The 13,648-nt window shown below is 38.4% G+C and overlaps 1 protein-coding gene across 4 annotated transcripts in view; it reads right to left on the reverse strand.

Annotated features, from left to right (window-relative positions):
• NFAT5 (nuclear factor of activated T cells 5) overlaps positions 1 to 13,648 on the reverse strand; it is a 1,437,387-nt gene that overhangs the window by 342,997 nt on the left and 1,080,742 nt on the right. For all 4 annotated transcript variants that reach the window (XM_044081909.1, XM_044081907.1, XM_044081910.1 and 1 more), the window contains one exon: positions 10,533 to 10,665. In XM_044081909.1, the coding sequence (XP_043937844.1) occupies positions 10,533 to 10,665 (133 nt within the window). The remainder of the gene's footprint in view (positions 1 to 10,532; positions 10,666 to 13,648) is intronic.

Genomic DNA, 13,648 nt, shown 5'->3' on the forward strand with positions numbered 1-13,648 from the left:
TGACTGCAACAGTGAAACACGATGAACATCCACCAAACACACCATGCACAGAGTGCGGGCATCAGATGGAGGAATCTTGTGCAGACACTCTGTACACTTCTTGAACTCCAGTTTAAGAGTGTTGGCCATGGGGACAAGAAGCACACACACACACACAAGAACAATGGTAGACAGGGAGAGAGAAAGGAAAGAAAGGATAGCAAGAAATTCTCATCCCCCCTTTTTTTAACCAAAAAATGGTCTAATGTAGGGGTAGAAAAGTAGGAAGATAGGACAGCTAGAGAGAAGAAAAAACCCAAGAAAAACTTATTCAGTGACTATAAAAACCCTGGAGGAGCTTAGATAAACAGCGACCTGTGCTATTCAAAACAAGCGGCAAACGAGATCTGGTGGGTGGAGGGAGAGCGGGGGCATTATGGATAGGGGAGGAGCTTGGATTTCGGCTCCAATGCTGGAGTACATGACAGAGTCAGATCCGTGCCAGATCAGAGTCCCATAGGTTGAAGACCAAATAAAAAACAACTTCAGATCAGGTCTTTCTTCCCAGACAAGGATCTAAAGAATCCACCTCAGCCCTTCAGAAACTACCAGTCATGATGCCTCTTTTTTGTCCATAGTGGATGTCGGCTCAGCCTCAGAGGACATGCAGATGGTATGCTCAAGGTCAATTTCTAATGGGTCACAAAGAAGGGAGCAGACTTTGGAACCAGACAGTTCTCAGGCTCTTCATGTAACACTAAAGAGTCATCCAACAGAGGCTGGACATAAGAAGTCTTCATAAGTAACTTTTTTTTACTTCTCTTTTTGTAAGTGGGTGGGCAGATTCAGAAGCTGCGGTCTCCTGAGCAAGTAACTTCAATTGCTGATTCTCTAGATATACTGAAAGGGAAGGCAAACAGCTGTGCAGGGTCTTGGCAAAAATGCTTGGCAAACAGCACACTGTTTGTGGTTGTGGTCTGCACCAAAACAAAAGTGGCACTTCTCATGTCTATCCTTATGGAGAATCTGCCTCCCACATTCATGCCTCCCACATTCATTTCCCCTTTCTGGATGACATGTACCTTCAATAAAACCCACAATGTGAAATAAAAAGGAAGACTCTCCAACAGGGTACTTATCTGCCTTAGACTTGGCTCATGTGAAACTAATGATTTTTTTGGATCAAATTCAATGTTATTTGGACTGGCTGCAAAGAAGTTCTGAGGATGTACCACTTATATGTCACTTATGTACCTTGCACATCTCGTATGTAGGACATAAGTTTGCCAGATGTTGGCTATTTTTGCCAGGATATCCCTATTGTAAGGAATACTGCAACAGTGATTAATGAAGAACATCTAATAGGTCAAAAGGATGGTGGAGATGGTCTAGGAAGACTAAGATACACAGACAGGGAAGAAGAGAGACATTTCTTGGTCCAGACAGAGAACCTTTACCTTTTACTTGTCTAACTGCCCAAAATGTAAGTCTTCCTAGAAAGCTCCTAAACTCACCAATATTTCCCTGGAGAAATTCAGCAAATGAACAGTGGAGTTATGAAGGTTTATTATGCAGAAAAGTAGAAAGTGGAAAACAAGATCACTACTGTAGAAATTGCAAAAATGGATGTGACACTACCGGAAAGCAGACCTCAGACATCAAACTAAATCTTCTTCAGCACTCAAATGTCTCAATGGGGTGTGCGCGCGTGGTGTGTGACGTAGTCGCGATCAATGGCCACTAGATGAAGTCAGGGTATAAATGAAAGTGCATCACATGCCATTACTCTCTGCTTTCTCTGGAGCCCTAGGAAATGGCACACAAACTGTTGTACCAACAAATGCTTCTGGATAAAATCATAATATGTTAAGTCCTAACAGTGAAAGCCCAAGTAGCGAAAAAGACAGTCTACCAAGCAAAATCATATTAAACTAGAGGAGCTCCAGATAAACTAGTCATAAAACAGATGCACAGAATCTTAAAGTACTAAAAGATTACCCCGTAAATATCCACCTAACCATGTTCTAAAATGACCTGAGTGAGTTCAGCTGCACTTTGGTTGAAGAGGTGTTCACCGAGTTGCTGTCTGAAGTCCAAGTACCTTTGGATGTTTTCGATTGACAAAGGAATGGAGTCCCATAGCTTTAATACTAGGATGGAGAACGCACACCAAGTGAGATAAAATTTAGTTTATGGAGTTAGTAGGGTGAATTGAAATTGACACACCCTTGAGATTCTATGCGGGAGTTTTGGTGAAGAGTTTATGAGTGAGAGGGGAAGATGTCTTATGAGAAAGGCCTTTGTGAATTAGTGATCTCAGAGGAGGTTGGCTGTCAAATGTACTGGGAGCCATTTAGCTTTAGCAAGAGTTAGGCAGTGATGTTTATTATTGGGAAAGATAGTAATGAGCTGGCAGATTTTATTGGAGATGGCTTTGTAAGGTGGTTTCATTTTTCTTTGAGGCTGCAGCTTTAAGGGGTTGTCCATATTTAGTTGAGATAAGAATATCCCTTTGCCTATGGCAGCCTCGACTGAACTTAACTAGAAGAGGCGACAGCTTGTTCGCCCAAAAAGAAGTGTGTTGATCTTTCTACGTGTGTTTTGAATGCGTAGTTGAACTTTAAGAGACTGGCCTAACCAAATGCCAAGGTATATGAAGGATGTGGTAGTTTCTATGGTGGTAATGTTAACATATTTAATATTAAGGAACATAGCCGATTTGTCTACTTTTTGGTTGGTTCCAAATAGCACTGCTTTTGGTTTTGAGGGATTGAGTGTAAGTTTCTGGAACCAAACTCAAATCTCCAAGCATTAACAAGCAAGTAGTGAGAGAGAATTGCTCCATGTCCTGCATCTGCCTCAGGCATTTTCCAAGTGTTTATCACAAAATCATGTCTTTTGACTTCTACAGTACCAAAACTGCTAGTACTGTTCTTTTTCAGATCTGTTCAACAATATGCACATTTTCAACATACCTGTTTTGCTTGTAAGCGTTTCAGAAAAAATGCCCATTGCTAGAACAGATTAAGCTTGATTGAAATTACAGATCCTCTTGTCATGCTTACACTCGCATGTACTGCAACCCTTAATTCAAACGAGTGCCTCCATCTCGAGTCCCTCCTGTTCATGCGCTCTATTTTCCTTGTTACTCTTCCAACAACTTCTGCCATATTATTCAACTCATTTTACACATAGAGTTTCTCGGTTGATTCTTTTAAATGTGTACTAGTCATTTTAATTACTCTGTTAAACAGCAAAATGAGTAGCACTTCCACTTTACAGTAACAGGTTCTATCATTATCAACTGGGCTACCTTCATTGTGAAGTCTACATATGTCAGCATATCCATGAGAGTTTTCTCCTGATGCTTTCATTAACTCCCACCTCCCATGAACATGAGATAAGACTGACTAGCAACATTTCAAACTACCAGAAGGTGTGTGTGTGTGTGTGTGTGTGTGTGTGTGTGTGTGTGTATGTGTGTGCATGTAACAGACATAAGTTCTGTCCAGAATGAGCTTCAATGCCTTGTGCTCATTTGTTCCTTGGATAAGCTTCAACACCCCTGTGACCCTGTAAATGATGAAGCAGGTTATTGGAAAATGGATGGATGGACATGTCCACAGTTTTTGGTATGGTCATCTTTGTTTCCGTTAATCATCTGCCTCTTATTTCATCACTTTTTATACCACAAATTATCAGCTCTGTAACAGAAGGAACTATATCCTCGGTATTATAATGAACAATTGTAAAGAACACAACTAATAAAATGGGAAATTCTTTTCAGTGTAGAAATAATTACTACCTTTAGCTAGAAGTCCTACTCTTTTGCGACCAACTAAGAGTTAAACACCTTTGTGGTATCTTCCACAGCAACATGTAGGAACTGCAGCTCACTACTCCCTCAGTTTTCTTCCAGCTGCAGAAAGGAATCATTCAAATCCACAGCTTCCCAATCAAACTCCATTGAAGCTCAAGAATTCCAGGAGGGTGAAGCTAAGCGACAGTTCCACTAACAGTTATATTTCTGTAGCTGCAAACAAACCACTTTCTTTGCACAAGAAACACTCTGCGGTCCTCATGTAAGGTGCACTCGTTCAGTTCCTCGGTGGCTGGATTCCTGACTAATTTAAGGTTAGTCATACTGCTATTATTTATATTTTTATGGTCACTCAACCCACCTTAAAGTTATTCTGCTGGCTTGAATGTGTTCTGGTCTTATTTCTTTACTTAGCTTCTTTGACAACCTGATCTCACCTCCACTTGTTTCTCTGTAGCTTATTTCCTTTTATATCCTACCTTTGAAATTCAAATTCCTTCATGTCATTCAACAAATCTATGAGCTGCTTTTTTTTAGGAAACAACAAAGCTACTACTGGTTTAACGTGCCTTGTTTTAAGGGCTCCTCCTACCCAGGTTAAATGGTAGTTACCATTCATGCATAAGAAGCTTCCCTAAAAAGTGTTGCGAATCATCTCAGAGTTTAGCTACTTTGAAACAACTCCAAAATATGCATATTACCAATTCATTTTCTGGTTCTGACTACATCGCTAACAAGTTTGGCTTATCCCTAGAAACATTTTGTGTTGTCTTTATGCTGTATAAAATGTTGTGGAGGCACTTCCAAGCAAGTATTTTAAATTCCCTGGACTTAGGAGTCTAGTAAATGTGCAGATTTCTATCCAGTGTTGTTCTGATATTAACCTACCAGTTTGAATTTGCCAACTCTGAATCTGGTTATATATTAGCTTTCTATTGTCCCCTACAATCTACATATCACTTTCTTATTTGCATCAGGTATTCTTGTTTCTATTATTTTAATTAAATCTGGTCTTTGTATGTTCTTTTCTTTTTGCATTTGTTTACCATACTCTTCAAGAATGATAAGTAGCTCCCTGTGTCTTAATCTTTTTGCCTTGCTTTGCATCTGTCTATAAATTCAGATAATTTCATTCTGGTTCATTACATCTAATTTTTCACACAATAACATCTGTTCTTTAGAAGAGTAAGGTTGTATCTATGAAAGGCTTATTTTTTTTGTCAGTATAATAAGGCACATGTCAAATTTCGAAGGTTGTCACTGAGCTTTATTAGTGAAGCAGCGTACTTTTGTATAAGCAGAGACAGAGCCTGAATACATCTTAATTGGCTCTGAATTTAAGTCCTGGGGACAAACAATATGCCTCTGGACTACATGTCATTACAACTTTCTTGTGTAATCATCATTTTGTACTTGGGATTTTTATTATAGTTTTGAATTAAATAAATTAGTCTTAACTGTGTGGCATCATGGAATCCCCATAGATGTTGTAATACTAGCCCTCCTTGCTCAAGAGGCAATACTGTTTTTTACCAATTCACTCTTGGGCCTTTCTTCTGTTTTTGTTTTTGCAATGCTTGCAGAACACAATGGCTCTCCTACATGCACCCAATCAGCACATTCATTCCACTGCATCTTAGACAAGCATTCAGGTGAGGCAAGAGCCTTCTGGTCCATTTGTTCATTTCACGGGAAGCCCATTAAGCCCTTTTGTTTCCCATGACATCAAGAGGTGGGTGGTAGGGAACATGCTAGCTTTCTGGTCCTGTAGGGTGTTCTACCCTCCCGTGGTGGAGCACCTCCCCCCCCCCCCCATGTCAGAGGTTTTTCAGAGCTCCTGTGTGTATTGCAGCCATCCGAAGTGTCCTTCCACATGTTAATATGCATGTGCACAATAGCAGTGCAAACTCCCTAGTCCCATGTTCAACAGATATAATGCCTAGTTGTCTATCTTACTGTCATTGACATGGCAAGCCACAGTTGCCTTCCTCCCCTCTGGACAGGTGAACTCATGATGGTCGCTCAATCCTCTCTCCCCAGCCAGCCTTTTTCTTCCTAAGTAAGTTTCAGGATTTCTGTTTTAAGCGACAGGATGTAAATCCATGCTTGTCTTATATATAACATTAGAGAGAAAGAAAGACTATTTATAGTCTACATTTTTTTTTTATCAAAAGCCATTGTCATATAGCTTTCCATTTTTTATCTTGGACGAATATCTTTTCTTGTATGCTCTCATTTCTTTAGGGGAGTCTTTTGACTTCTTTGCTATCCAGACTCAAGTATACCATTCTATAATGGTCCCATACAATATGGATATTCCTTGTAATAGTTTACAAGTCAGAGAATAACTTATGCTTACAGCTTTCAATTTATCTTCATACACTTTGTATCCTGATATTTCATTGAATTTTCTTAACTTAAATAGAATTAGTATAGTAGATAATTAGATCATTTGCAAACAGAGCTAATTTTTCCTGTGTGTCATACCAAGAACAATCCTGAACTTCATTCTCTTAACTTTTTGACCAGTGGCTCTAGTTATTGCAAACAGCAAAGGGGAAACGTGGCATCCCTGCCTTGAACCACTTTCTACGCTACTTTTTGGTGTTATCTTACCATTTATTTTAATTACTGCTGACGAATCTTTGTAAACCTCCTGCAGCAGAAAAAAACTGTTGGGGAACCCTAATCTCTTTCCAATATAATCCATAAGTAATTCCACTGTACCAAATGAATGCCTTCTCAACAGCCAAGCTGACTAGATAATTATGGTTTACTTGTTTTGTCAAATTTTTGGTGCATCATGCGTTCTCATCAAGGCTCGTCTATTTTGTATAAACCCACACCGATCTAGGTTAATAACTTTTGGCAAACATTTTGCTGGTCTTTTAACAAGAAAACTTACACATTTTGTAATCCAGATTTAGAAAGAGGAGGGACAGCCTATGCTAAATGGACCTTTCCTTTTTTTAATATTACCATTACTACTGCTGTCTTTCATTACTCTGGAATCTTCTCCTGCTATATTCTTTTAAATAACCTATGCCATATTTGAAAATACTATCAATACTTTCTCAACATAACTCTACTGGCAGCCTATTTGATCTTGGTAACTTTTCAGCTGCAAGACTTCTTATTTGCTCCTCAATCTCCTCTCATGCTACAGGTGTTTTAATTCTTTATCCTCTATTTTTGGGATCTGCAATTTATACAGAAATCTTTCCATCTCCTTTGGCTAGTTTCCGTCTCTTTTTGTGCCACATGCAACTCCTTCCTTGCAGAAGTCAGTTAACTGTGCTAATGATTCAGGTTACTTATGTATCCTACCTATTTTACAGTATTTTAATTTAGTTACATTTGTATCTACCTTTTGCAGTCAGTTTCTATGCTAGCTATTTTTGAAATTTTGGTGCACTCTCAAAGTACACGAGTTCCAATGTTGCTTGATATCGCTCCTTTGAATATAATAAATACTGATCCAATTTTCTTTATAATTTCAATTCCTGATGTCCATTACCTTTTAGATTTTGTCCTTTACTTTGCATGTCTTTTACTGCTGATAATCTTGTCAAATTCAATTTTCTACTGCCTTTCTATTACTCCCACTCCATAAGAACAAATTTCTCTGAAAGTCGGCTTTTGCCTCATCCAACATTTTCTCTAGGGCTAATTCGTGGTCATCTAGTCCTTCCAGAAGAATGTTTACACATCACATTTTTCCTCTTTTTTTAATTGAATCTTAAGCATTGTATTGGAAATCACCACTGTTTGGGCCTAACTATTACCCTCCAAGGACTAATTTCAGCACATCATGATAAATGGCCTGGCAATGTCCTATGATGAGTCGAATTTTTTTTATTCTAAATATTTATGTCCCTTTGTCATAGAGAGTCTATCTAGTGTAAACCATGTGCCATACTTCGAGTAAAAAATAAGTCTGACTGGGGTCTCCCTCCTTACTGTGTCAGTAAGGCCATAGATTTTCTCATGCAATTACCTGTGATTCCCTCTTTTGGAGTAACTGAAGTTTTCTTCAGTCTCTCACATTTTCCCTTGTCACTATATTCTGGTAATCTAGGCACCAACAATATCCCTTGGTGAAAACCTATTTCACTTAAAATTTTTTTAGTTCACTTTTCTTTCTTTTGTGTCTGAAACAGTATCTCCTAATCAACACAAATTCCATGTTCATCTTTTATCGGTCCTACTGCTTTATAGGAGTGCCTTTCATTATAAATATTATCATCTTACTCCCACACTGTCAGCATATTATCTTTCTCTAAAACCATTTTTATTCTTTATGTTCTCCTGTAACATTAAAATTCATGTCTTAAATTATTTCATCTACATTAGCATCTTAATTCGGTTTTTGCTCGTCTACAAGGCCATTAACATTCCATGACATCAAACTCAACAGCATTTTTTTTTCTTTTTAACAAAGCTCATTTTTTAAGTTCATTACACATTTACATCTAGCATGCTTAATCTTTACTAATTTATTACCATCTTAAAGTAATACACTTAACCGCACAACATCCCCTTGCACCCTTTCTTGCAGTTTGTAAGAACCACCTTGCAAACTATTCAAATAAGAAAACAGTTAAATTTTCATAAAAGGAAGACTAACAATTACATACATCCACAACAGAAAAACATGCAGTAATTATTTTCCTTTTGTTTTTTTGTTAGGAAATGCTGCCCCCTGGCATCCTTTTACCATTTCACAAACAACGGCATGAACTACATCCTTCCCTTACCCCAGACATTCATAATAAGTTCACTTACTAAACTGTACTTTGCAACATTTTTACCTTTTTCAGTATGAGGTTATATTTCCCCTCTTAAAATCAAGCAGAATTATATATCTTGTTTGTTTATTCTTCTACATGGCTCTCATGCTGTGATTCTTCCAAATGATTCAGTAATTCTTACTATAATTTATTACAACCAATACGACACAAAGTACTAATGTATGCTTTCTAGGAAATTGATTAGGCAGTTTGTCTCGGCTTAACTATCTGAATTGATTCTTAGTATGCTCCTGAAAGAGTATCTCAATATGACCTGCAACAATATTGCTTTTTCACCACCACCTCCAACCACCTAAATAATACATATGTCCCTCTGCTCTTCAGTTCCTCAGATGCAATATGACAACTGTTAACACTGAAATAACTCGAGTGCACCCCATATTAGAATATGCAACATTATCTCTCTCTAGAGAAGTATAACTTCTAACTTTTACTTAAGAAAAAGAATAAACTTCTTTAAACACATGCAAACTCCTCTTGAAAATACCTTAGCTAATAATAAACAAGACTGGGTAATACCTGTGGAATTCATTTAAAGGGAAATACCAATACCTGCCTCAAGTTACTTTAACACACTTACATGAGCTTTACAACAGTACAACACAGATTTCCATCTGACTGCTTGCACATTAACTTTCACTGGCAAATAAAGTGACTTCATAAAGAAAATATCTTCAGTTTATAGAATACAGGCAAAAAATGTCAGGCCAACCACAGCTGCCATTTAATCTTTTCTCAAACAGGTTTTTGGCTACCAGTCTGAATGTTGCGAGACAACAGCAGCATAGGCATGTTTAAAGTTGAACAATCTGAAGGAACAACACACTAAAAATGATTAGTTCTACAATAAAGATCTACAATAAATACCACAACCTGCGTACACTCCTCTGCAAATTCATACCCTGAAACTGTAACAGCAGCAGCAGCATAAGCCTGAGCTACGTCAGGAATCTCACTGGCCTGATACACAGAAGGTACTGTGATACACAGTAAAGGACTACTAGCACTACTCCTCAAACAACATCTTCTAGTGGTAGCAGGGAGATGGATGATATCCACTAGATTTCTCCAAGTCAAAGATGATTAATCGGAAGTTGTCAGAACCAGCAGCCTAAAGCCAAATTCACTACATTTGCAAGACAATTCTTCATGTAAAATAACAATATGAATTAAGAAATATGAGCAGTCAATGGGGTAGTGGTGAAAGCAGAGCTTCTTCACATTACAGAGACCTCCCAATTTCAGTGACTGACACATTGGCCAAATAACTGCATCAAAAAGCCTCTTTATGGCAACAATGGACTGTATTATAACTAGGAAGGTAGAAAATTCAAACAATGTTATCTTATGGAACCTTACTAGGCTGGCTGCTACTCGTATACAATTCTGTCATTCCCTTCACTCCCCCCCCCCCCCCACAGCAAAATGATGACATCACCTTGTGCAAGTTTACAATAGGCATTCTGTTATTTCAGAAATGTACTTAAATCCTACAAGACTGTGTACATGCCTGTTCACAAATTTTTCTTAGATGTCCACTACTGCTGCACTCTTCTCTGCACAGTGTCTGGTCAGCATTGTGGACCAATTCACCACACATGTTGCTTCTGCTTTTACTTACAGAGATGTTCTGGCAGTAATGAATACATATCAAAGGTTATGGCAGACAGATACCACACTAATTAAAATACACCACTTGATAAAGGGCTGTAATAATTTTTCAAACTGAAATGACTAGTTCTCTCATACTTCATGCATAATTACACAACAGTATAATAATGCATCAAAAGGATCTTGTCACGAGACTGTGAAGAGGTGAAGAGTTTGTGAAGAGGAGACTGCAAGAGTCCTTTTGATGCATGAAGCATAAAAGAATAACTTTCCAAAATGGAAATCATCTCTTATTAAAGGTCAGTACAAACCTGGTTCTGGAGTGTATGTGAACGACTGCATATCATGTGATCGCCCAGCATTTGTAACTACAAATATCCCAACAGACACTGGAGATGTTATATTCTGGTTGTGGTATTGAGGGACCTTGACAATTAGATGATTCTAAAAAATGAACAAAAATAAAAATTATAATATACTCCAGACAGAGTATTATGAAAAATGAAAGATATCACAAAAGTAGTGTCAGTGAAACGTAAAAGTTGCTGGCTACATTACCATTTAGGACAATGCATGACATGCACATGTTCTCAAGCTTTGTAGGACCATATTACAACACAACCTTACAAAACAAGCTGAACTTGTATAACATGTGGTGCCAGTAATGCATTTAATATTAATTTATTTTATGAACATAAAGGCTTTTAATGTTAATTTACTCATGACTATAAACAGGAAATTAGCCTCAAGTTCTCTAAAATTAAAAATGTCACAATAAAAAAAAAAAAGAAAGAAAAGTTTCAGTCTCAATATTATCCTGTCCATACTTTTTTCTGCATTTAAAATATGAATCTATAAGAACAGAAAATGCCTGTAGTAACTGTATACCCCTGATTAACAAGGCTGGAGTCCCAAAGACTCATTTCTGAGCTCAGTAGTCTTTTCCATGTTCTTTAACAACTGGTCGTCAATGCATTCTTCCACATCTACTGTCAACAATGTCCTTCTCTTATCAGAATCATCAGAAAGAAACTGATGAAATTCAAGCCTCAAGCCACATTCTGTGAAAATCAATAGCACCAAATACTACAGAAATCTTCTTTACGACTTAGACAAAAAGAAACAAGACAAAATTTTATGCCTCCATGCCCTGCACATTGTCGACAATAAAGTGCGCATTTGCTTCGTATGTGTGCACAAAAACTTCCTCACAATATCTGAAGCTCTGTACAATACACAACAGCACTTCACCACCATGATATACCATGTTGAAAACGTACTTTTGCTATATTCAAACTGCAGAAATTGTAATATACAGTACTGTAATGGCAAAAGAAAAAAAACATAATGAATTCTAATTCTTTTGCATATTTTGCAATTCTGACTGCTCAGAGATGTACTTCAAAATACTCTAACTGCAGCCTAAGAAATGTTGCATTCCTTTCCCGTTCTTGTAATGCACGTAAAGTAGCTGGCATATGTTTTCTCTCTCAGAAATTTTATACATATATTACTAAATTAAATTAAGAGATTACATAGCTATAAGGACTATTACTACATAGTACTATGAAATCAATAAAGATCTCAGAGGGGCCTATGCCATAACTTATCCTAATGAAGTTCACAAGTACAAATGTTCAGTAAGGTTGACTAAGATAACAGTTTCAAGACATGACCAGATTTAGCTTTCCTTATTTAGTAACAGGAGGAAGACGTCCTCGCATACATGTACTATTCACATGAACAGCATACCCTTATGTTTAAATGTATAAAAAGACATTATTTTTCCTTTTATGTGGGATCACATTAGAAAATTCTTGGTGATTTGAAATAAATGTGTATATCCAGATATTCTGTCTTTGCATTATTTATAACATTCACTGCTCCAATACCGGTTCACTTAGATACCTTCTTCTATAAAGTGTTCTGCTCTTGGAAGTCTCCTTTAATTACGGTGGTGCAGTGGTAGCGTTATCTCACAGCAAGAGGTTCTCCAGTTCGATTCACAGCTGGAGCGCCTTCTGTGTGGAATTTGCATGTCCTCCCCATGGTCGAGTGGAGTTCGAAAGACATGCGTAGAATGGGCGTGCCTTTGCTGAAGGTTGGGCGTCGAGCTGGCACCTCGGCACTGTAAAAATCTACTGCCAATCATTAGCGGACTGGAGTTCCGCTGTGGCAGACCCTAACCGGGAAAAGCCGAAAGAACAACTTGCAGTACTCTTACCTTCTTTATGGCTCAAGTATAGTGCTGCTTTTCTCTTTTGCCACACTTGTGGAAATGCACTGGAGTGGAAATGCAGAGCCACTCAGCTGGTACTGGTACTTAAAAATGCAATTATATGAAATAGATATAGAAAGGTAAGGTCTTAAAGAACAGTATAGAGGGGATCAGAAAATTACTGCTACTGCAGCCTCCAAGTTGCAAATGGGTCGCCAAAGGGTACAGCTGGTGAATATATCCACCATAATTGTATGTTTGAATAACCAGTTCACTGTTGCAGCTTAACTCCTGACATGCAGGAATTAGCTGCAGGCAGATATCCATCTTTTGGACCTCCACTTCTACAGCACTCAAGCACTCCACAGTGAAAATGGTCGTCTCTATAAGCAGACTTCAGCATGACATTCAGCTGTACAAGAGCAGCCCATGCCATCCTGCGTCCCTCCTGTGAGTAACCAAGTGCTCAAAAATAACATGAATGGTGAGGAAACAAGAAGTTATGTACTCACCATAACGTTCGATGTATGTAGTCCATCTCACCTCACATTACCCGTGGGTTCGGAGCCGAACCTCGGCTCTGACTTGGCCATACTCTAGCTAAGTCTTTCAATTGTCTGGGCTAAGAAGGTATCCCATGTTGCACTGCTCCCTTTTCCCAGATCTAGTTTGCTGTGAGCTCAATCACTCACTCTCCATACCTAACCCCTAGGTCCTCCAGGATGGGGGAAGGAGGGGGGGTAAGTAAGAATGTGAGGTGAGATGGACTACATACATTGAACGTTATGGTGAGTACATAACTTCTTGATGTTATGTAGTCCAATCTCGCCTACATTCTTACCCGTGGGACAGCGTTCCCAGCACCTGAATCCTGGGAGGCTCAGTGGAAAATACTCCTGAGCACTGTGGAACCAAAGGAAGACCTGCCTCTAGACACCAGATGTAACTTGTAGTGAGTAACAAAGGTGTGAGGAGATGCCCATGTAGCCGCAGCACAATCATCATCCATAGACAACCTGGCTTGAAAGGTTGTAGATGTAGACACAGATCGGGTAGAGTGAGCCTTCACTCGAAATGGTAAATCTCTGCCACCTGAAACAAAAATTAAGGTAATACAACTGGAGATCCATCTAGACAAGGTGACTTTGAAAACAGGAGACCCAATCCTGTTTTCTGAAAATGAGATAAACAACTGATCCGATTTTCTAA

Source organism: Protopterus annectens, chromosome 8.part1, assembly GCF_019279795.1.
Source record: "Protopterus annectens isolate FY-2018-M chromosome 8.part1, PAN1.0, whole genome shotgun sequence".
NCBI lineage: Eukaryota > Metazoa > Chordata > Ceratodontiformes > Protopteridae > Protopterus > Protopterus annectens.